Source organism: Elgaria multicarinata, chromosome 8 (assembly GCF_023053635.1).
Source record: "Elgaria multicarinata webbii isolate HBS135686 ecotype San Diego chromosome 8, rElgMul1.1.pri, whole genome shotgun sequence".
Classification (NCBI taxonomy): Eukaryota; Metazoa; Chordata; class Lepidosauria; order Squamata; family Anguidae; genus Elgaria; species Elgaria multicarinata.
Window position 1 is genome coordinate 98,048,925 of NC_086178.1, and position 23,488 is coordinate 98,072,412.

At 42.1% G+C, this 23,488-nt stretch overlaps 1 protein-coding gene across 9 annotated transcripts in view; it reads left to right on the forward strand.

The window, feature by feature from the left end:
- Positions 1-23,488, forward strand: part of ANK3 (ankyrin 3) — a 264,099-nt gene that overhangs the window by 106,550 nt on the left and 134,061 nt on the right. For 6 of the 9 annotated variants that reach the window (XM_063133086.1, XM_063133082.1, XM_063133088.1 and 3 more), the window contains exons 5-8: positions 2,609-2,707; positions 4,265-4,450; positions 7,382-7,480; positions 14,111-14,209. In XM_063133086.1, coding sequence (XP_062989156.1) covers positions 2,609-2,707; positions 4,265-4,450; positions 7,382-7,480; positions 14,111-14,209 — 483 coding nt within the window. Of the gene's footprint in view, positions 1-2,608; positions 2,708-4,264; positions 4,451-5,483; positions 5,508-7,381; positions 7,481-14,110; positions 14,210-23,488 lie in introns of all 9 variants that reach the window. The other 3 variants (XM_063133078.1, XM_063133081.1, XM_063133084.1) reach the window with 1 other exon arrangement.

The following is a 23,488-nucleotide window of genomic DNA, read 5'->3' on the forward strand; positions in this document are numbered from 1 at the left end:
ATAGCATAGTAGAGTTGGAAGGGGCCTATAAGGCCATCGAGTCCAACCCCCTGCTCAGTGCAGGAATCCACCTTAAAGCATCCCTGACAGATGGATGTCCAGTATTTTAGTTAATTTCTATTAGGTCTTTTGGCCTGAACCAGGTTCACAAGGCAGCTCACAAAATGGGTAACTGTAACATTCCAAACCATGATAAAGCTATTTAGACACCACACAGCCTAAAACAATGATAAAAATAATATTTATGTATGGATTTTTAAACATTTGTATCCCGCCCTATATCACTAGGATCTCAGGGCGGCGTACAGATAAAATCATACGATATAAAACAATAAATATACACAGCTAAAAACAAATTAAACCATTAATCAAGTTTAAACCAATATATAATTTAAAAGCAGTAAAAACTATTAAAACAGTTAAAACAATGTGCCAACTTAGTGAATTCAACCATTAAAAGCTTTGTTTAAAAGCCATGTTTTCACTTGGTGCTGGAATAAAATCAGCGTTGGCGCCAGTCGGGCCTCCAAGGGGAGGGCATTCCACAGTCGGGGTGCCACAACAGAGAAAGCCCTCTCCCTTGTCCCATCATAGTATGTGTTGCGCTGGTGGGATGCGGAGAAGGGCTCCTCCAACAGATCTCAAGTCTCGGGCAGGAATATATAAGAGAGGCGCTCCCTCAAGTATCGAGGTCCCAAGCCATTTAGGGCTTTAAATGTCATTACTGACACCTTGAATTCCGACTGGAAACGTATAGGCAGCCAGTGCAATTCCTTTAAGACTGGTGTTACGTGGTCTCTGTAGGATGTACCTGCCAGCAGTCTAGCTGCTGCATTTTGCACTAGCTGCAATACTGAAATAACAATGCGATCAGAATGAAAGTGAGAGAAACCAGGCACAGTGATAAAACGTATCAAAGCCACCTTTCACTCAGAGGTCTCCTGTCACAGAAAAGTCCACACCAAACAAAAGTCTTGACCAAATATCTCCTGATCCTGTGCCTAACTGACTTCGACATACATGAAAGAATCTAGGATAGCCCATTTAACAAGCAGCTTATTTTCATTGGTTGTAAGTGATTTGTTTTTTCATGACTGAGCTGACACTGGCAAAGAACACAGTTCTGTCGCATTTCTATTTATGATGTGCCTTTGGATTCGTCCACGTTTTTGTGTGTGCTTTTTTCACCACATTCCGTTTTACCAGCTGCCATCCAGCTGACTAGGAACAGCTGAACACCTCCTGCCCATCTGTCTAATTGGAAACCTATGCTGAGCCCTCAAAATGATCCTGGAGCATGTCAGCTGTTATCCGGACCTTATTGTTGTGTTATAGGAGCTTTTGTCTATGAAAGGACAGGTCGGAACCAAGTACTTCCTGCACAGAAGAGGAAGTGCCAGTGGGGCTTCCTCTCTTGTATTTTCTGAACCTTTATTATTGTAAGTCACAACACATCTCCACAAGGCCATTTCATATGTTATGCTTTTTATATGTACATACAACCAAAATGTTTTATGCTTGCATCTAAAAATGCAATGTGTGCTTGTGACAAACAGAGGAACCATGATTGGCTGCAACTTTGGGGTTTAACGCACAGTGACAGACTCAGTTTCCCCTCTGCCTAACGTGTGGAATGGCCCTCAGCCACTTCTGTAAATAGGACTAATCTAGAACCTAATTTGCTATAAGTAGGATTAATCTATGTTCCTTTGGGAAGCATTGATTATAAATTATCTGCTGAAACTAGCTGACACGATCTCATAGAGCCCTTCTCTGAAGTTGATTCTGCATTTCTACTTGCCTTGGCTCTTTCTCCTTTTCCTCAGAAGTCAATAGCTGTGATGTGATTGCTGAACCAGCACTGGCCACACACAGGAGTACATGAAAAGCCTTCACAAAACAAATTCATATTTTTAAATATGGATCTGGTTCAGGCATAGCTCTAATACAGCCTTCCCCAACCTGGAGACCTCCAGATGTTTTGGACTGCAACTCCTGAGATTCCTGACTATTGCCCATGCTCGCTGAGTGTGATGGTAATTTTAGTCCAAAACATCTGGAGAGCACCAGGTTGGGGGAGGCTGGCCCAGACTGTGGTCCAGGGTTGTATTCATAAGCCTCGGACTCATGTCCTCTCTCATTCCCTCTCCTCTGATGTGGCCGCAAAGGAGATCAGACCTTTCTGATCACTTCCTTGAGGTTGTGCTGAAGGAAGAGAGGGGACAGAGGAACTGATGAACCCTAGACCTGTTCACATAACACTAAACCATGGTTTAGCATTATGTCTGAACACTGCCTGTGTTTCTCCTATTGACCTGTTTATTTGTATTTGTTACATTTGTAATTGCACCCATCCACAGAGAACACTCCCAGAAAGTAAAAAATCAGCACAGCAGGAAGAAAGGAAAATTATCACACAGGTGAGCATTCAAAAAGGTGATCCCACAACTGCAGCCTGAAATGATAAAGTTCTTTCTGCCACCTTGCTCGGCGGCATCTGTAGGCTAGGGCTAAATGATCCCAAAAGAGAAGACCAAAGTGAGTACCTGAGAAAAACCTTAAATTTCCCCCCCAAAAAGCCTCATGTCATTGTGTGTTTCTTTTTCAGAATGGCTTCACACCATTGTACATGGCTGCCCAAGAAAATCACCTGGAAGTGGTTAAGTTTCTTCTTGATAATGGAGGAAGTCAGAGCCTTGCCACAGAGGTAAATAGTTGTGTTAATCAAACTTTGCTAAAATGTTAAATATACTTCACAGCAAAATGAAATATGGAAGTATATCTCTGCACTAATTTACATGGAAGTCAACTGTGTATACAATGTTAAGTTTGAAGATGTGCAAAACCCAATAACAAATTTCATGTTGATATCTATATTTGGCCCAGCACCACAGCAACCGATTGGAAATCCATTCATCCTTTTGTGTCTCAGTTACTGCTGTTTGCAGTGCCATGCAGTGCAAACTCTTGGAGTTTACATGTGTCTATACTTCACTTGGAGATGGGCAGCATCATGGGTTTTGTAGTCTATACTGGCTGTATAAACAGTTGTTGTAGTTCTGATGCATGCGTCTTTTGCTCATAGGTTTTGTCATCTTCTGGCTGCATATTCTAAATAAGCATGAACTAATGCTGTTGGAGCAGAAGGAAGGGGTCTTTTCTGAGGATTTAAAAACCCAGGCAGGTTCTTCTGGGAGAATGCAGTCTTTGAAATAACCCAGTCTCAAGTTGTGTAGGACTTTATAGGATTTAATAACCAGCATTTTGAATTGTCCCTGCAAACAGACCAATAGTCAATGAAACTGTTGTAACAAGGGAGTCATGCGTTCTCTGTAACTGGCCCTGGTCAATAGTCTGGCTGCAGCATTTTGGACCAGCTGAAATTTCTGCACACTTTTCAAAGTAGTCAAAATGAGATGTAACTAAAGCATGTTATCACTGTGGCCAGATCAGAAACCTCCAGGAGTGGATGCAGATGGCAAATACACTTCTGGCCACCACCGAAACCTGATCATCCAGATTCCAAGAGTACACCCAAACCTGAGTATTCAAGGAGAATGTAACTCCATCCAAGATTGGTTGAATCCAGATTACCTGATCTGCCTTTCAACTGACCAGGAGTATTTCACATTTCTCACACCCTGCCAAACAAACAAGTTCCAGATTTTTTTCTTTCAGATTTGTTTTTTTAAAAAAACCTCTTGTTTTGCTTCAATTTGTGAAGCAAATATTTAGGCAGCACTCATATATATATATATTGAGTGCTGCATAAATATCTGTAGGTGATTCACACATGCAGATTTAATACTTGATGTATAAAAAGTGGTGTCTTGTATGTCTAAATGAGCCATCACAGATTAAATCCTGCAGATGGAATGTCCATATCACCTCACCTCAAGACACAATGGTTTTCCATTGAATCAGTTCACATGTTCATTAAGAACTGAGTAGCCCAGCATGTGTCAAGGAATGATTTTAAATTGTTTGTAAATAATGTATTTAAACTCCTAAAGCCAGTGTGATATATACTCGATGCCACATGAAGGTCCACGGACAGTGTAGGATCAAGGAGCACTTGCAAGCTATGGGCCTGATCCTTCATGGGGCGTGCAACCCTTTCCAAAACAGGTTGAATCCTGATCCCTGAATCAGGTTCTTCTACTGACCAACAACACCTTAATCTTGTCTGAATTTAACTTCAGCTTGTTCATCCCTCATTGCTGGAGACAGGTCCGCTGATGGTTGTTATTTGTTCCTTTGATAGGATGGCTTCACCCCATTGGCAGTAGCTCTTCAACAGGGCCATGACCAAGTGGTTTCGTTGTTGCTTGAAAATGACACAAAGGGGAAAGTTCGTCTTCCTGCTCTTCACATTGCTGCACGCAAGGATGACACCAAGGCAGCTGCGCTGTTGCTGCAGAATGACCACAATGCAGATGTGGAGTCCAAGGTTAGTTAGGGTTTTTTAAAGACAGTCTGAATGGTGTATATAAGATCTCCGCTGCTCTTTGCTAACAAACAGAGAGTGCCCTATATAAGAAAATCCCTGTCTATTCCAGGTGTTACTGCTGTAGTTTCATTTAGCCCAGTTTTAGGTTGGACCTGCACAATTTGTGATCCACCAAAGCAAGTTTAGTCCACTAGCCATGGATTGTGGTCTGCCAGGCACTGGACTATTCCTCTGCTTTGGGAGTCACAGGAAGGCAGCAGAACCAGGAGGTTTATCAAGCATCTAGCAGACCACGCACCATATGCCACTGGTGGGTTGTGCTTGGCTTGGTAGGTCACAAGCTCAAAGACCTGTTTTACATTCAATACTTTATCTTGTGTCAGTAGCCATGAAGGAAAAATACGTTTACTAATTACAAGTCATTCTGTATTTGAAACAAATACGAGTACTTACAATGGAGATCAAATAATCAGACCAGTTGTTAATGTTGTCCTGGGTTCGGTTTTGTGGTCACACTAGAGTTGCCTTCTCCAACTTGGTGCCATCTAGATATTTTAGACTCGCATTGGCTGCAACCAGCATGGTCAGTGACCATGGATAATGGGAGCTGTAGTCCAGAACCGTTGGCGGACAACAAGTCGAGCAAGGTTATGTAGCTAAAAAACAGAACCCAGAAACTGGCTTTTATATATTTCTATAATTCAGTGTAGCACAGAGACCATGGCTATGTTTAGTTTCTTTCCCTTAAGGTAGGCGTAAAGTTGAAGGCTGAAATGGAAAAGGGGATTTTCTTGAATCTCAATTTTTACCATGGGGAAACTATGAAACCTCATTTGTAATGCACACCCATTTACATTTCGGGTGGTGGTGGGGGAACAGCCTGCCATTCAGCCTCGCTTTCCTTCTGTGCCTATTTGTGCTTTCCTTGTAGCATCCATAGAGCGGCCACAAAGCTTTCTGCATCCATCATCACCGGCAGAGAACTAACCGTTCATTTTTCCCCCCTTCTTTGCTTCCAAATGTGTTAACCTAGATGATGGTGAATAGAACAACAGAGGTATATATAAACATATTATATATATATATATATATATAAATATATATGCGTCATCACTCTTCCACAATATAGAGCTGCTGCTTCATTCCTTCCTTCTCTTCTCTGCATTGCCTTTTAGAGGAGTAGAGACCTGCTTTAGATTCGACAACGTAGCATGTGCTAGAGAAGAATGTAGTTTTAGATAACCAGGGCTTTCTGCAGCTGAAACAAGTGCTTAAAAGCACACGAGCAAGCTTCCTTGAGCTAATTGTCACCGCCGAAAAGAATCCATTTTGCGTAAGAGGAAAGTGGCCAGGTTTCCAATGGTGTATCAATCTTTTATCAGCTGTGTCAAGAGCTGCAGACATCCCTGACACACTTTTGCATCCTGGACTTAGTTCCTTTAGGCTCCTGCATGACACTTGACTGTCAGTGTCAACGAAAGAAGACTGGCTCTTCCAAGTGACTCAGAAATGTGTAAACACGCTCCAGGTTGAGGCAGTGACAGCTAGCATGGCTAAAGAGGCTTGTTAATGATCTTAGAAATGTGTTGAGTTTCCTCTGAGGTTTCACACATTGCGGGGACTGATTGAATTGCTGCATGTTTTAATGTTTTTGAAAAGGGAAAAAAAACGGAATTTAAGAAATGGCTCAAATATGAAAAACCAGTAACTAAAAATATAGGATTTCCTAGGCACTTTCTAATGAAAGTTGGGGTGTCAGAATATTAACCCAGAGTGATTGCTCACAGTGGGAGATTGATTTTTTAAATCTTTTATAGATGCACCCCTATTTTTTTCAAAATCTCACATTAATCCCTTTTAAAATGGACTTTGATGTTGTTTTAATTTACATCTCCTTTGAATTTATGAAATCTATTCAGTAATTATTATCAAGTGACTTCATTTGAAATTCTGCAAGGAAGTTCTATGTAACATTTTAACTTGCAAGGTTTATAAAATACTGACAACAAGTAGATATTTCCATCAAGAAATTGACATACCAAATTAAGCGAAGGATAATGTTTTCATTTTATTAAATTTCTCTGGCAGATTCCTTTTACAATAGCCAAACATCTTATCCTGCTCCTATTCTCCAAGAATAGGTATGGCAATTTCTTTCCCTTCTGCTGAGTATATTTTTATTCACAGTCTTCAAACAAGTCATAAAGTAGTACAGTTATTGAAAACTAGAATAGAATGTACTCTTTGGCTCAGTTCAGACAACACCTTAGTCAACGCAGTGTGAAAACTACACTCAATGCTTGAGTTTTTAGGGGGTACTCCTCACACAACATGATCTTAACTCCACTGTTGTGCGACTGTGGGCTACTGTGGAGTTGAGTAAAATTCATTGCAATGTTTGATTGACAGTTCCTCCGCCTTCTCTCCTCCCCCGGTCCTCCCGACGGTATCCCATCAGCCATTGCTGCAAAAAAAAATCCAGGTGGCTCTCTTAGAGTGGCACTCCCTCCTTTCAACGCTCTTGCCAGGGAACTCTGTAGCCAGTAGGAAAAGTCAACTCAACACAACAGAAAACTCCACGGAGCCCTCCACACAACAGGCAACCCAACAGTTGTGCAGGAACTCTCCTGCGCACAGCGTGGATATTCTGCGTGGAGTGTTTTCCAAAAAACAACAACACCCCTCCTCCGTTGCATGAAGTTTTCCCACCAGACAACACATTTCTCAATGGTGGTGTAAAAACTCCACCGTGGAGTTCTAAAACCATTGTTGAGATACGTGTTGTCTGAACTGAGCCTATATCTCTGAATAATATTCTGCTTACTGGACTCTGTGCTGTAAGACATACATTTTAGGAGCCACCGGAAGACATTTTGGGGAAAAATAATTTATATTTTGCTCTGTGTGTTGTTGTTTTTATCTTTCTTTCAGAGTGGCTTCACTCCCCTCCACATAGCTGCCCACTATGGAAATATCAACGTAGCTACACTGCTTTTAAATCGTGGCGCTGCTGTGGACTTTACTGCAAGGGTACGTGCTAATTCTTAGGAGTTTCACTTAACCAGATCCTCTAAAGCCTAGTGGAGGCCTAACACTTCTTCATGGGCAGGATCTACACTACTGCTTTAAAGTGCTTTATAACGGTTTTGACAACTGTTGGGGCCCCCAGGACACACTCCATATACAGTTGTCAAAACTGTTATAAAGCGCTTTAAAGCAGTAGTGTAGATGAGTTGCTAGCCCTGGCTTGTTGCTTTAATCCTGTTTGGGATCCAAAATATATGGTACAACCATAGTTTAGCTTGCTGAGCGAAGCTCTGCCCGCAGAGGGGCATGGATAGGGAGTTACCAGCAAGGTCTGTGCATCAATTTCCAAGCAGAGAGGTAGGGAAGAACTGCTTGTGGTTTGCTCAGCATAGATATAATATGACCCAGTGTGCAGGTCCACTTTGAACTTTACATCTCACATCTAGCTTTGCAGCCAATGCTTGAAAATAGTTAAGAAAAGAAGTGGCAGCATAGGGCTACGTTGATGGTGCTATATAAATAAATAATAATAATAATAAGTGAGACAGGAATGAGCAGCGGCTAGGGAAGATGAATAAGAATAGGATTTCAGGGGATCCAGGTTTCAGTTCCTTGTATAGCTTCCTGCCTCTCCCCATGCGTAGGAGGAGCAGAATAAATTATGTCAGTCATGTGTGTGGCTGTGTGTTTGCATAATATACTGCATTCAGAGCACAGAATCCAGGTTTTTTTGCTGTAGAGTTCTGATTTATATTAAGTATACTGAACCTTTACTATTACTGTAAAGGCACTGACATAGGTAGGCAGCTAGGATTTCATTTATTTATTGCATTATGACAATTGCTTTGTTCACATGCATGACAGTACGTACTTTTTAGATGCTTTATGAACCCTGACATGCGAGATCCCATGCGATCATAGCCTATGGTATATACATGACTCTATTCTTTTAACTAACAACCTTTTGGTGACTTGGCGATTCAGGCATTTTTTAGCCCTGTTGAATGATAGGTTCATATGCCTGAGCAAGGAAGGACGTAGCAGGTGTGTGTGCTCCACTGGGTCCAGAACTTGGATCTTTCAGATATTTCAGCCAGCACAAAATGTAATCTGTCAAGCATTGATTGGCTCTGAGCCCAATCTTCTGATTGTCTGAGAGCCTTGTGTAATGCTTCCTGGGTCAGATCAGCCCACTTTGCTGATGATCTGGTGCCAGTCATTCAGAACACCTTGTTCCCTTTAGCCAGGCTTACCTTGCCTTTCCATGGCTCACTGGATGCTTGTCTCACAGTTCATGCCCGCTTAGCCTAATCAATCTCCTAAACTCCTATATGGACTACCACTGAACCCTATCTACCTGGCCCCACTGTTGCTTTCCTGTCCACACCTAAGAGGAGCTAATAATTGCTGACAAGTCCTGGCAAAATCACCCCCTTGTACACTCTTGCATTCTGTATCTTTATATAGCCTTTGTATTCTTTCTCCCTGTTGTTTTGTACACCCAATTTGCACTGTTGAGACACCCTTTTCAGAGATGTCAGGTTGGAACTTGGAGCTGTAGTCTCTCTCTCTCTCTCTCTCTCTCTCTCTCTCTCTCTCTCTCTCTCTCTCTCTCACACACACACACACACACACACACACACACACACACACACACTCTTCTCTTGTTTGTCCCCCTTCCCTACCAGCTGCAGTGAGGGGGTGGATGGCCAGTGGAGTGGGTGGAAGATGCTGCTGCAGCTGCCTCAATCCCCCACCCCCAATTCAGCATCAGATTTAAAGATAAGAGAGGAATCTCTCTGGCAGTACTAACAGTACCAACAACGCTGTGGGTGGTAACAGGAATAAACAAACAACATTCACATTAAGAAATAATGCTTCTATTTTGATTGCCTTGTGTAAGCAAGCTCTTAATATCAGGTTTCCCACACACACACACACACACACACACTTCTTTTTTTTTTTTACTGCCTTTTAATTCTCAGGAGCACCCCATTCTTCCTCTTCTTCTTCTTCCTCCTCCTCCTCCAAAAAGATAGCTAAGAGAGTCAGCTGTGTTAGGCTGGGCACTTTCAGGAATATAAATCTGAAACGTCTTTGCCAGCAGGAGTGTTTTCTGCTGGAAATGAGATTAGCTTCCCATTGCATCATTTTGCCTTTTCGATGCAGACCCAGCCAGAAGTCTCAGCTATTTTTTGCTGTTTCATGGGGAGTGAAGGGACGCGCACCAAAGTGAATCAGCAAATACGGAGGCTGTTGAAACACTTCTCGGAAGACCAATGTGTAACAAAGAGTGTGGCCAGTGTCATTGTACTGTGCTTGGAAACGCGGGTGATCCAGGTTGGCAGTAGGAGGCAAAGCCCTTCTGCACAGGGACAGAACTCCCTCCCTCATTTTCTCCTAATCCTGAGGACAAATGGGGAAGAGGTTCAGCATGGAAATGGTGCTGAGCCATAAGGGTGCTGAACAGTATAACAACTGTTCAAGCTGGCGGCCCCTCGCCATTGCTTCAGCAGCCTCACCGTCTCCTCATTGTGGGAAGCATCCTGCCTGTGGAAGATGCTACTATGTAACTGAGCTCCTGCCACCCCTTTCCCCCAATTGGGAGTGTTTCTCCTATTCACCATGGGGTCACCTGGCTGCCTCCTCCAATACTCCACACCTCGAAGCTATTTTGAAATTTAGTTCTTCTTAATGAATTAGGTTTTTGTCTTTCTGGAGCTTTTTCGGGGGTCAGATGTGGAGAGGTGACCACTCTCCCCTCCCACCCACACCCCAGCGATGCTCACAGGCCATGTGTTGAGCTGCTCATGCTGCTAGCCTTCTTGTCAGCACTGTAGGAGGAATAACAGATTGGCCAGTCCAGTCTTCACTATTCATCTGTATGACCCAAGATTAGTTACAACGTTTAACTGTTATATAGCATTTCAGTCTTCAGAGATATTCATGTATGTAGTAGTAGTAATAATAATAATAATAATAATAATAATAATAATAATAATAATAATAATAATTTCTTACCCGCCTCTCCCTTTGGATCGAGGCGGGGAACAACATTAGTATATTTATTTATTACATTTATATCTCAACTTTTGCCCTCTTGCAAGGAACCCAAGGCATCTTATATGCTCTTCTTTCTTGCCCTTTTCTCATCAAAACAACCCTGTGAGGTAGGTTATACTGAGAGTCATTGGCCCATAGTCACCGAGTAAGCTTCATGGCTGAGTGGGGCCAACCAAGGGCAAGATGGATGGATGATATTCTGGAGGTGACAGACTTGACCTTGGGGGAGCTAGGGGTGGCAACGGCTGACAGAAAGCTCTGGCGTGGGTTGGTCCATGAAGTCACGAAGAGTTGGAAACAACTGAACGAATAAACAACAAACTCTAACCATTACACCACATTGGCTTTCATCTTATCTTTGTAGTCCTAACAACAGTCCTGTAAAGTAGGGTGCTGTTTATTATTATTATTATTACTAACCTACATATTGCTGAGATACAGTGGCTTGCCTGAGGCATGGAAGAGGCAGGGCTTGACCTGGAGACTCTGTTTAGACCCTAAAGAAAACTAGCATATATGGTAGCATATTGTGCTAGTATCTTGAAGTTGAGCCCTGACTGATCAAGGTAATGGATTTGATTATGGTTTATTTGTTTTATAGCACCATCAATTTACATGGCACTTTGCAGAATAGCATAGGCACAAAAAAAGATGGCACGTCCCTGGCTTATAGTCTATATTCTGATGATGTATAGACAATAAACGGAGAAGACCAGAAGCAAATTTATCCTGAGTATTTTCTCTCTCTTAACAACTATAATTTGTAAAACCCTTGAGCAAACAGAGGAGGAGTGGGGTCTCCTTCCCAGCCTCTTTTCTTACAGTGTCATGTGTATGTGAAAGTACATGTTACTTTCTCTTTTCTGGTATGTGTTGTAGCTTCATTCTCACCTTTTGTAGTTATTATTATTTTATGTTCTGTCATGAGCCACCTCGGAAGAAATGGTAGCCTGGTGGTGGTGGTCATGGTGGTGAGTGGCTATAAAAATTATCAGGTTTCAGGTAAATCATAGTATATGGCACTCTTGTCATGATCAGTCTAGTTCAAGATGGCCTGGCACACTGCTGGGGGCATGGTTTATGGGACCAACACTCATCTATTTTGACTACTCCCTTGGCTATGTTTTGCACTATGACCTGCATCTGCGTTCATAGACATTGGATGCATCTGATGCACGAGCCACGGAATGGATATCTTAACATATAGATGGCCTCGTTCATTCATTGGGATGCAGTTTTTATTCACCAGCTATTAGACATCTTCCCAGAACACAACAATGGCCATAATTCAAAATCAAGATTATTGTCATCATCTTAGCATGAGGACAGGTTGCTTTTTCCATGTCAAAAACAAAATAAGTGATTTTTAATTTTAAGGCTTTCTGTGCAAATTTGGACACTTACATTAGACGTTGTAGGTAATTCAACAAGAGGCAAACAGCATCTAGCTACATCTTGGATCTTTGCGCCTGGGTGAGTCTGTTATGTAATTGTCCTGAATGTGCAGCACATGTTCATATGGCTGCCTTGCTAAACAGACACTCAAAGATAAAGATGAAAAATTGTTTTCAACTGTGTGCAAATGTTTACATTCTTCAGGAGGTCTCCACCATGATACAGGGTGAGGTGGCTACCTCAAGTAGTGGATTCTGGAAGCCATTGAAGGTGGCGCAGAGACACATGGGTGGGTAGAGATATTCTATCTCACCTTTCTTCCACTTTAGAACTCAAGGTAGCATACGTGGGGTTCCAAAGTGTCTCCGAAGCAGGCACTGGCCACACCCACACCAGCTTGGTTTCAGCACATGGCCCCATCATTCAGAGGGTGACTCCATGAAGCTCTCCTGCACAAGCCCTTTTGAAATGCACTGCACTAGGGCATGCCAATACCCTTGTAGAGCTCCCACTGATTTCAATTATGTCTGTGCAGGAGAACTTTTCTGATGGATTGTGCCATGTTTTCAATTCGCATATCCGTATGGGGCGCCATCTGGATTTTCCCTCAGGCACCAATGTGCCTTGGACCAGCCCTGCCCCACATAAAACATCGTCATATTATTTCCTGTTGACAGATCATTTAGGGAAGTTCATTCCTACAGTTGAAGCAAATGGGTCAAATGTTGTATCAGTAGAACATCTCGAGTTTTGAAAAGCACTTCATAATTCATGATACACGCAGCTCATTCTTTCTGAACTGGTTTTTACCTCCCAGCCATTCGAAATTATTTCTAATGGGGTCAGAATGGTTTTGAGGTGTGGAGTGGGGGATGAAGGAAAAGATCATCAAGAATTGTGCTTGCAGCACCACACACTTGGCAAGATGTGAAACAGTGGACAGAAAAGTAGGAATGGAAACGGGAGACCTAGGCTGTGGGCAGGCAGTAGTTGTATGTACACACATTTCTACTCTCGAGCCCATCTCTTTTCTCCCCCTGCTCCTCCCAGTGTCCATTTGCCTCAAGCAGAATTTTTGAAGCACTGCAAAAAACAACAACACTCAAAACCTCTGAGCAGAGACAATGAGTGATTTCATCACAACTTCCTCTATTGCTCTATGAAAACAACATCAGCTGTCTGAAAAAAATGTCATCTCAGTTTTAAATTTACCATGAAGCTTGCCGGATCATCTGAGGCAAGCCATGGCCTCTCAGCCTCGGTTGCCTACAGTGATGTTGTGAGAAGATAAATAAGAATAGATTGCAAGCTTCCTAATGTGCCAAGATGCCCAAGGTCACCTAGTGAACATCTTGGATGAGCAAGATTTTGAACCTGGGACTTGCCAGTGTTCAGCCAGCTACTCAGTACAGTGCCCCCGCCATCTACCCTGAGAAAGGAACAGCACAGTGGTCTGTTTGGCCCAGACATTTTCCACATTTTGAAAGGGGGTGGGAATGCCCCCCAAATAGTGTTGTGTTCTTCAAGGGTTGGGAGACATTTCTGCCCAGTGAGGGCAGCCATCTGTGTTACCAAGGATGCCATGGGAATGACACTATGTCATGATGTAGCCTTGGGCTCATCTACACCAAGCAGGATATAACACTATGAAAGCGGTATGAAAGCGGTATATGGTCTGCGTCAATGGGCCCCAACAGTTGTCAGTGCACTTCAATACCACTATAAAGCAGTAGTGTGGCTCCTGCCTTTTATATACTGCTTTCATAGTGGAGTATACTGCCCTTGTTTCCATTGGGCCATTCTCAATGAGGAATACCGCCAGGTGGCGGCTGCTTATTGCAGGTCCACCACTGCTTGAAGCCATCGCAAAACTCCTTTTACCAGCTAAAAGGGAGACTGCCTGCAACCTTCTTCTGCCTTGTATCTATCATGGTAACTCCCCCTGCTGAAAGATATAAGAAACATTCTCCCATTTGTCTAGAACATCTCTGAACCCACCCATTTTGTGTTAGCCAAACAACCCCATGAAACGGAGGGGACATTATTATTTTTGGCTCAGCCTGAGTCTAAACTACGTAAAAGCAAATATCTTGAGAATCACAGCCTGTGAAATAGGTTCAGTCCCAGTTAATACTTCTTGAAAGTTAACTTGATTATCTGTGTTTTCTCCCACAGAACGATATCACTCCATTACATGTAGCTTCGAAGAGAGGGAATACAAACATGGTTAAACTGCTACTTGATAGAGGAGCAAAAATTGATGCCAAAACAAGGGTAAGACTGACAATGAATTATTGTATTATCCTTTGTTATACCATATGCATCTGGCATAAAGCTCACTGAAGTAAATTATGCTGGTTTTGTTTTTTTTATATTCTACATTCATAGCTCTCAGGCTCTTGAAGCAGGTGACAGTAAAAAAAAAAGGAATTATTTTTTTAAAAAAACAGTAAATTTTTTAAAACAGATCAGAACAAACAGCAGAGATCCATCAACAGAAATTACACCATAATAAGAATCCCTCCAGCAACTTAAGCCCCTAATAAGGGTTAGTGGGTTTGGAATAATAATAATAATAATAATAATAATAATAATAATAATAATAATAATAATAATAATAATTTTATTTCTTACCCGCCTCTCCCTCTGGATCGAGGTGGGGAACAACATTAGATACAAATACCATAAAATACATAAAACTGATTAAAATATATAAAACTAATACAATATTAAAATAACAGTCAAATATCTTAAAATTCGACTAGGTAGGCCTGCCGGAAGAGACAAGTCTTTATAGCCTTCTTGAATTCGAAAAGACTATTAAGTTGTCGAATCTCTCCCAGCAGGCCATTCCACAGTCTGGGACTGGCAGAAGAGACGGTCCTCTGGGTAACAGTTGTCAGCCTAGTTTTGGCTGACTGTAGTAAATTCTTTCCAGAGGACTTGTCTGCAGGGTGGATTGTTGTAAAAAAGAAGAGGGAGCTAGCCAGAAGAGCAAGCTAGGTGGAACATACCATATAGTGGAAAGTGCACTAAATCACAGAGGATTGGAAGAAGACCTTGCCTCTTACAAACGGAAGGACCCTTTCAATCTGTGGAAAACATTTTATCCAGGGGAGGAGTCCCACTGGAGAAATGGGAGAGGTAGTTATGTTCATCAGTTCCCCTTGCCCCTGAAAATCTGCTTTGGAGGATTTGGTGACTCTCAAAATAGTGTAGGTGGTGGCACCTGAGAAGGGGAAATTCACCTTCCCTTCCACTGTTGGGAGCATTCTGAAGCTGAGCTGGAATTGCTGTTGGCTATTTATTTTATTTATTTATTTATTACATTTTTATACTGCCCAATAGCCAAAGCTCTCTGGGCGGTTCACAAAAATTAAAACCATGAAGAACATAATAAAACAACCAACAATCTAAAAACACAAATACAAAATACAGTATTAAAAGCACAACCAGAATAAAACCACGCACCAGAAATTGATATAAGATGAAAATACAGGATTAAAACAGTAAAATTTAAGTGTAAGTTAAAATTAGGTGTTAAAATACTGAGAGAATAAAAAAGGTCTTCAGCTGGCGATAAAAGGAGTACAGTGTAGGCGCCAGGCGGACCTCTCTGGGGAGCTCATTCCACAGCCGGGGTGCCACAGCGGAGAAAGCCCTCCTCCTAGTAGCCACCTGCCTCACTTCCTTCGGCAGGGGCTCACGGAGAAGGACCCCTGTGGATGATCTTAAGGTCCGGGCAGGTACATATGGGAGGAGGCGTTCCTTGTTCACTTTATGTTCATGAGATCCTGAATCTCAGTAACCCCTTTCTCTATTCCTCTCGGCAGGAGTGGGCAACACACAGTCTGTGGGCTGTACGTGGACCCTGCTGCCCCCCACCCCTACCCAGTGTGGCCTTTGCTGCTGCTGAAATTTGCATTGGCAAAACAATGGTTGTTTGCCACCATATTTTGGAAGCTAACCACTACAGAAGAGTAATAAGGACAAATTTATCTTGAAAACGAGGTAAATTTGCCCTTCTTACCCCTCCTTAGCAGTTTGCCACCGAAAGTTAGCAGCAAACCACCAGGTTTTTTTTGCTGCCATCAAATTTGGCAGGAACATGTCCTGGTTGGGGGTGGGGGAGGGGCTAGGTGGTCAAAAGTAGCCCTGGGTCCTCCAAAGTTGCCCACCACATAGCAACTATGTGGTGACTGAAGCTAAACAGGTACACCCCTTTCTCCTCTTCTTCTTGTGTAGATATGCGTGAAGTAATCCAAGTATTGCCTAGGCCTGCCACTCAAAACTGCAAAACTGATTTTATATCTCGCTTGGGGATTGATTTTATGATACGTGAAGGAACGTTTTGTTTCAGTACCCAGCAGCTGGCAAGTAACGTTAAGAGCTAAATGCACAACAGCAGTAGTCAATAAATGGAGTCCGTCACTGTGTCAATTTCTATGCAACGACAAATTTCAGTGTTTGGTTTAGTAGGAGCATTTCTGATCGTGAAAGAAAAAAATCAACTGCTGCTTTGTGTAACTCACATACTAAACATTGCCTCTCTGATCATGTTTTCCCATTCTCTGTCTTCCAGAATAGATTTCAGCAAATAAAGCATACTTAGTTCAGTTGATTAAATTAGCTTGACTTAGTTTGGCTGCCTGATACTATGCTTGCCAAGATGAATTTGTGTTTGTCACAGACAGTGAGCACATTTTACCCCGGATTAGCAGTAAGCACTTGTAATCTTCAATCTACTGTGTTGCAGCTGAGCTGAAAAGGCCAGCTCTTGAATCTACAGGAAAACGTGTTGCATATACAGTTTTATGATCTCTCGGGCCAGCTGGCATCCTCAGAGCAACCACAGTGGAATATAAATCTGACTGTTCCCTGCCCCAAGGATTGTACATTCTCTTAGACAATCCTTCTCCTTCCCCTCCACTATATCATGTACAGCACAAGTAGTTTGCTCAGAGTGAGCCAGGCTGCTGAAAGTGAGCTATGGAAGAACCTCCATAGCTCACTTCATAGCCTGGCAAAATGGAAGCATGCTTGATTGAGGGACCACGGGGGAGGAAAGGGCTCCGTAGAATGCTGTACCTCAGTCGTAGAGCTCCTGCCTTGTATGCAAAAAGGTCATAAGAAAATAAGAAGAGCCATGCTCTAAGACCAAGGGTCCATCTAGTCCAGCATTCTGTTCCAATCAGCTGCCCATGGGAAACCCACAAGCACAACATGAGTGCAACACGACCCTCCTGCCCATGTTTCCCAGCAACTGATGTATATAGGTATACTGCCTCTATTGCTGGAAGTAGCATATAGCCATCAGGACTAGTAGCCATCCATAACCTTATCCTCCATGAATTTGTCCAATACCCCTTTAAAGCCATCCAAATTGGTGGCCATTGCTGCCTCTTGTGGAAGTGAATTCCACAGTTTAACTATGCGCTGTGTGAAGAAGTACTTCCTTTCATCTGTCCTGAATCTCCCACCAACTTCATGGGATGACCCTGGATTCTAGTTTTTTAAGAGAGGGAGAAAAATGTCTCCTTATCCACTTTCTCCATGCCATGCATACTTTTGTACGCCTCCATCATGTCTCCCCTTAGCCTCCTTTTTTCTAAACTAAATAATTGCAGCTCTGAAACCTTTTCTCATAGGGGAGTTGCTCCAGCCCCTTAATCATTTTAGTTGCCCTTTTCTGCATTTTTTCCATTTCTACAATAGCTATACACAGTATTCTAAATGTGTCTGAACCATACTTGTATAAGGAGAATATGATAACAGCAGTTTTATTCTCAATTCCTTTTCTAATGCCTAAAATCTTTCTTGGTCAGTCACCATGAGCTCAGATCCCATCAGGTTATACATACTTGAAGTTGGGATTTTTTTGCCCCAATGTGCATCACTTTACACTTGCTTGCATTGAACCACATTTGCCATTTTGATGCCCATTCTCCCAGTTTAGAGAGATCCTTTTGGAGCTCACTGGAGAGATCATTGGAGATTCAATCCCTGACATTCTCAGGTTGGGCTGAGAAAAACTCCTGCCTGAAAGCCTGGAGAGCATTGCTGCCAGTCAGTGTCGACTGTATGGAGCTAGATGAACCAGTGATCTGACTTGGTGTAAGGCAGCTTCCTATGTTCCTGTGCCTATGGGAATCCAGGGCTGTTCGTGCTTAGTTCTTCACATATGGGCATGAAGAGATGGTGCATGTAAATGAGAAAGTTTCCCACCAACTCCTTTGAGGCATTTAGGCCAGAATTAGACTTTATGGCCAACATGCAGTCATGGTCAAAAGTAGCAGCCCTGTTTTGTCTCTTCCTCTCTCCTTGATATGTTTTAGTATGCAAAGTGCATGACAAGACATCATCACATATGCCAGGGCAGGGGAGAAACATGTAGCCCTGCAGATGTAGTGGACTACTGCTCTCATCAGCCCTAGCCATCAAAGGCAATGGTGAGGAGTGATGGATGTTGCAGTCCAACATCATCTGGAGGGTGACATATTTCCCATCCTTGACAAAAATGGTGATTTTCATTTTCTCCCACCCTGCAAGTGGCAGCCCGTGAAGTGGAGGAAGCAAATTCTCAACACAACAGTGTTTCACTACTTGATGAAACAATTTGTATTATATCGTATTCTTTTTACTGTTTGTAATCTGCCCAGAGAACACATGTCACTGGGTGGATTTAAAACATAATCAGTCAATAAAAGTATGTTATGAAGAAGAGAGGAGGAAAAAATGCTGGCTCACTGGTATCAGTAGCAGTTGTACAGTAGCTGTAACATGTGGTTCCAGTCTCATAGTGGAAGGAGTAAAGTAATGCATACTTAGAAGTGATATAAAATTGTGCCCCAGTTCATTATTACTATTTGGATTTTTCAAATTTGGAATATCGAATTCTATTTGAAATTTGCATTTCTGTACCTATGTTTCAACTTCATCCTCTGCATCCTCTGAACTGGCATTCACATTTCTCAGAGAAATTCTACACTGGTATAGCAAAAATGAACATTGGTGTTCTGAAATGTTTGTGCCCTTCTGTTGTTTCAGAACCTGTTTTAAAATGTACAGGCCCACATTTTTAAATTCAAAATTAGTGGTCACCTAACTAATTTAGGGAGAGATCCTATGGCCCCTAGACAGTGTCTGAAGGGCCATAGGGTCAGTCAGTTTACTGGTTGTAAACCGGGCTCCCTGCTCCCTCCTCCTCGTATCTGGTGTAGAGAGAACCATGCCAGCTACCTCGCCGTGTTTGGAAACCTGAACATGATGGGGGAAACGGGGCAGCCCCAGAGGTGGGGAGGGGAGAAGCCTTATGCAGCTTCCTATCCTCATTCCAGCCCCCTTGCCTCTTGCTCCGAACCACCATGGCTAGATGGGCAAAATAGCCAGTCTAGCAAAAATGCAGAGCGGTCAGATCTCCAGCAGCCCTGTATAAGGATACTCCATAGCTTCTGACTGAGCCCTTACCCCAGATCAATACTCTGCCACAGATCAATACTCTGGCTCCACCATGACTTTGAGGAGAGAGTTGATTCCCTCATATTCATTATGGTGAATTTCTTTGAAGACATGTATAAAATCTAGGCACCAATGTAGAAAGGGGGTCAAAGCCTAAGATAATGTAATCTGTTTCATAGACTAGACTCTGTAATCCAAAAAGGAAAACAAAACATTTAAACCTGCTGTCCCATCTGTCCACAAATGAAAATTGTACACTTTGGTGTTTTGGGTAGCCAGTATTCAATCAGGTACCATCTTTTGATTCAGGGCTTATTCTATGCTCTTCCCACCAACCTGGTCAAGCAACCAATAGTGCAGTCTTCCTTCAACCTACTGCCTTCCAGATGTTTTAAACTACATCTCCTATTAGCCTCAGCCAGCGTGGCCAATGGACAAGGATCCTGGGAGTTGTTATCCAAAACATCTGGGGGGCACCAGGTTGGGGAAGCTTGCAGTAGTGTTTCCCCAATTCCACATGAACATCCTTTGCACAGAATCTTTACTAACTTAAGAAATGGAAGAAGGGAATGTTACAGAGAATAAGGAAGAGGTATGCGAAGGTGATGAGTGGAGCAAGAAAGATAAAGAGGAATTAAGTAAATGAGAAAGGAAGAATAATGGAGTTGCCTTAAAAATAATGCAGGGTAAGGGAAAGCTGTAATAACCTATTGAGACAAGGTTATGAATATTAAAACGCAACAACATTTAACTTTATTTTCTGCTATTTTTTTACCTGTTTCTTTTTAAGAAACTTAGGCCTTAGCTAGACCTAAGGTTTATCCCTGGATCATCCCGGGGTCATCCCTGTTCATGTAAATGACACAGAGGGGATCCCGGGAGCAAGCAGGGGCGACCCTGGGACAATCCCGGGATAAACATAGGTCTAGCTAAGGCCTCAGTGCACAAAATGAGTTAGTTCCCACTGCAAAATTGTCTCCCAATGCACAAAATATACCCAGCTGCATGTTAGAATAAACAGTGTTTTGATTTCAAAAATGACGGCCTTCTGGGTGGAGCTACAGCAGGGTCTGGGAGGTGAAGGGCAGACCAAGGAAATAATCCACTTGTTCAGCAGCAGAGCTTGGAGGAATTTGGTTATCAGTCTTCGAGATTGTGATTGGACATGGGTTAATGAGAGAGGGGGAGGTAATCTTGGAGAGGTAAATTTCCGAGACATTTCAGGCTTTATGCATTAAAAGCCTCTTGAATTGTGTGCAGAGTGGTAAAGGAAATCCTAGAGCATTCTGCTTCATGGCCTCAACATGACAAACAGAGGTGGGAGGGGTTCCTTCCTTGCAATTGTCCATACCTTCATATGTAGGGTGACCATATGAAAAGGAGGACAGGGTTCCTTTATCTTTAACAGTTGTATTGAAAAGAGAATTTCAGCAGCTGACATTTGTATATATGGAGAATCTGCTGAAATTCCCTCTTCATCACCACAGTTAAAGCTGCAGGTGCCCTGCCCTCTTTTAAATCTGGTCACTCTAGTATAGCTCCTGCAGCTTTAACTGTGGTGATGAAGAGGGAATTTCACCAGGTTCTCCATATATACAAATGACACCTGCTGAAATTTCCTTTTCTATGCAATTGTTAAAGATACAGGAGCCCTGTCCTCCTTTCCATATGGTTACCCTATTCATATGAAACCTGCCTCTCAGAACTGTTAGTCTAAAACAACCTTCCCCAACCTGATATATTCCAGATCAATGCAATTCCCATCAGTGCCAGCCGGCATAGCCAATGGTCAGGGATGACGGGTTTTACACAAAACATCTAGATTGCACCAAGTTGGGGAAAGCTGATCCAAAAGAAGATATGTTTGTCAGTTATTTGCATATCATATTTTGATTAATTTATTAATCTTTCTCTTCTCCCAGGCATTTTAACAGCATTTAATAATGTTAAGTTTGTTTTAATGGACCCCAGAATTGTTGTTTTAAATGGATACTGTTGTTGTTTTTATACTGTTTTTATGTTTTTTTAAATTTTTGTATACTTTTAATGTTTACTATTTTTAATTGTTGTAAACCACCCAGAGAGCTTCAGCTGGGGGGCGGTATATAAATGTAATAAAATAAATAAAATAAATAAATAAATTAATTAAAAATGTATTTTCCAAAGACCTGGGCTTGGTTCACCTGTTTGTCCTTCTTCCAATATCTTCAGACAAAGCCAGCTCAGATAAAATAAGAATTTGGGTCAAATAATCTCATCACAGAGGCCTTGAAGTTCCTCCTGACAATAAATAAAATTGTTGTTACTAGATGCAATCACAACAAGCGAGTTTAATAATCAGGGAGAAACAACTCTGTTAATTCCAATTTAAAAGATGCTCCACCTGTGTACTATGCCAATGTTAATATGAGCACACTATGTGCTCAGAGTTCTAAAAAAAAAAGGGGGGGGGAGAAAAGAAAAAGAAAAAGCACAGCCCTCAAGTACTTAGAAAGGAGGGGATTGGCACGGTGTAAATAAGAGAGATGAAGTGGCACCTAAATTACATGTTACATAGATCTTGTTTATAGCTGTTAGCTTGCTAGCATTTTGGAATGACATTTTCTTTACATAGTTATAGCAGTGGGTATGTATTTCTGTTCCAGTGGGTACTTGGATTGTTTTGAATTTTTGTATTTGATTCTTTTCACAATGGCCACATCCGTATCTCAGCTTAATAAGTTGTGATATGAACAAGCCTTTTTCCTATGCACATCGCCCCTTGATTCCTCCCTTTGTGGTACGAACAATACCAGTAAACCACCAATTACCCATAATTACCCATTTAATCTAAAATGGGAAACTATGCTTTCCCATTTTAGAAAAAGCCAGGATATTAAGTCAACTTCAACCTTGTGTTTAATATCCTCGCTTGTTTTGATGCCAGTAATCAAAAATATGAAGCAAGTTTGGAAGGAACGGCAAACTATGGTTAACTAGAGGTTTCCGTCCTGCTACTTTGCTTGCAACACAAAGGGAGGAGAAAAGGGGCTGGCTGCATGCACAGGCAAAAGGCCCAAGATATGATTGTTCATGCCAGGTCATTGAATTTCTGGGTTCAATGAGAGTCTAGGGTGTTCGACCCTTCAGGCAGTCACCCCAGAAGTGTTTAGAATCATGTGAGGGAGAACAGGACCACTCCTGCCACCACATTCCCATTGCTCAGCTCTGTCATCCTTTACACATTGGAGGGTAATGTCTACAGCAAACAGTGACAGGAAAGTGACAGGGTCGATGGAATCAAAAGGCCTGTTCAGATGATACACTAAGCCATGGTTAGGCCGCTAACCCTTTTGCAGAAAATGGTTAGTGAGCGCGTTTAAACCATGGTTATGTAGCCACCATGGTTAGGAATGGTTTACACAACACACTAAGTCATAGTTCACACAAAATGCTAAGCCATAATGTTTGGCTCAAAATGTTTAACCACCATGGCTTAGTGTGTTGTCTGAACAAGGTCAAAGCGTGGTACTTAAACCAATAGATAAGATATGTCTAGGCTTATGAAGTGAAGATATGTCTAGGCTATGAAGTGAAGCAGTGTAAGTTCCCCAGTCTGCCATCATGTGATTCTGAACAGGGCTTAGATTTGAAGTTGTACATCTTGGCATAACATATTGCACAAACATTGGTCAATAAGTTCAGCTATTGGGCAAGATAGATAGATGATAGATAGATAGATAGATAGATAGATAGATAGATAGATAGATAGATATTTTGTGTGCTTACCTGTATTGCATCTGTAAAGTTGATATGACCATGATGGTTGAAACAACAAATAAACTACCTGGGGTAGGTAGGTAGATAGATAGATAGATAGATAGATAGATAGATAGATAGATAGATAGATAGATAGATGTGGGAAACCAGAGCATTCAATCTTATAAACCAAAACTAAACCAATAGATAAAATATGTCTCAGCCTATACATCTATGAAGCGAAAGAGCATAAGTGCTCTTGGACACCATCTGCCTGAGTCATTCTAACTAAATTGACATTAACTGACACTCTGGCCTAGAGGAGCAATGTAAGAAGTGTCAAGGAAGCAAAGATGT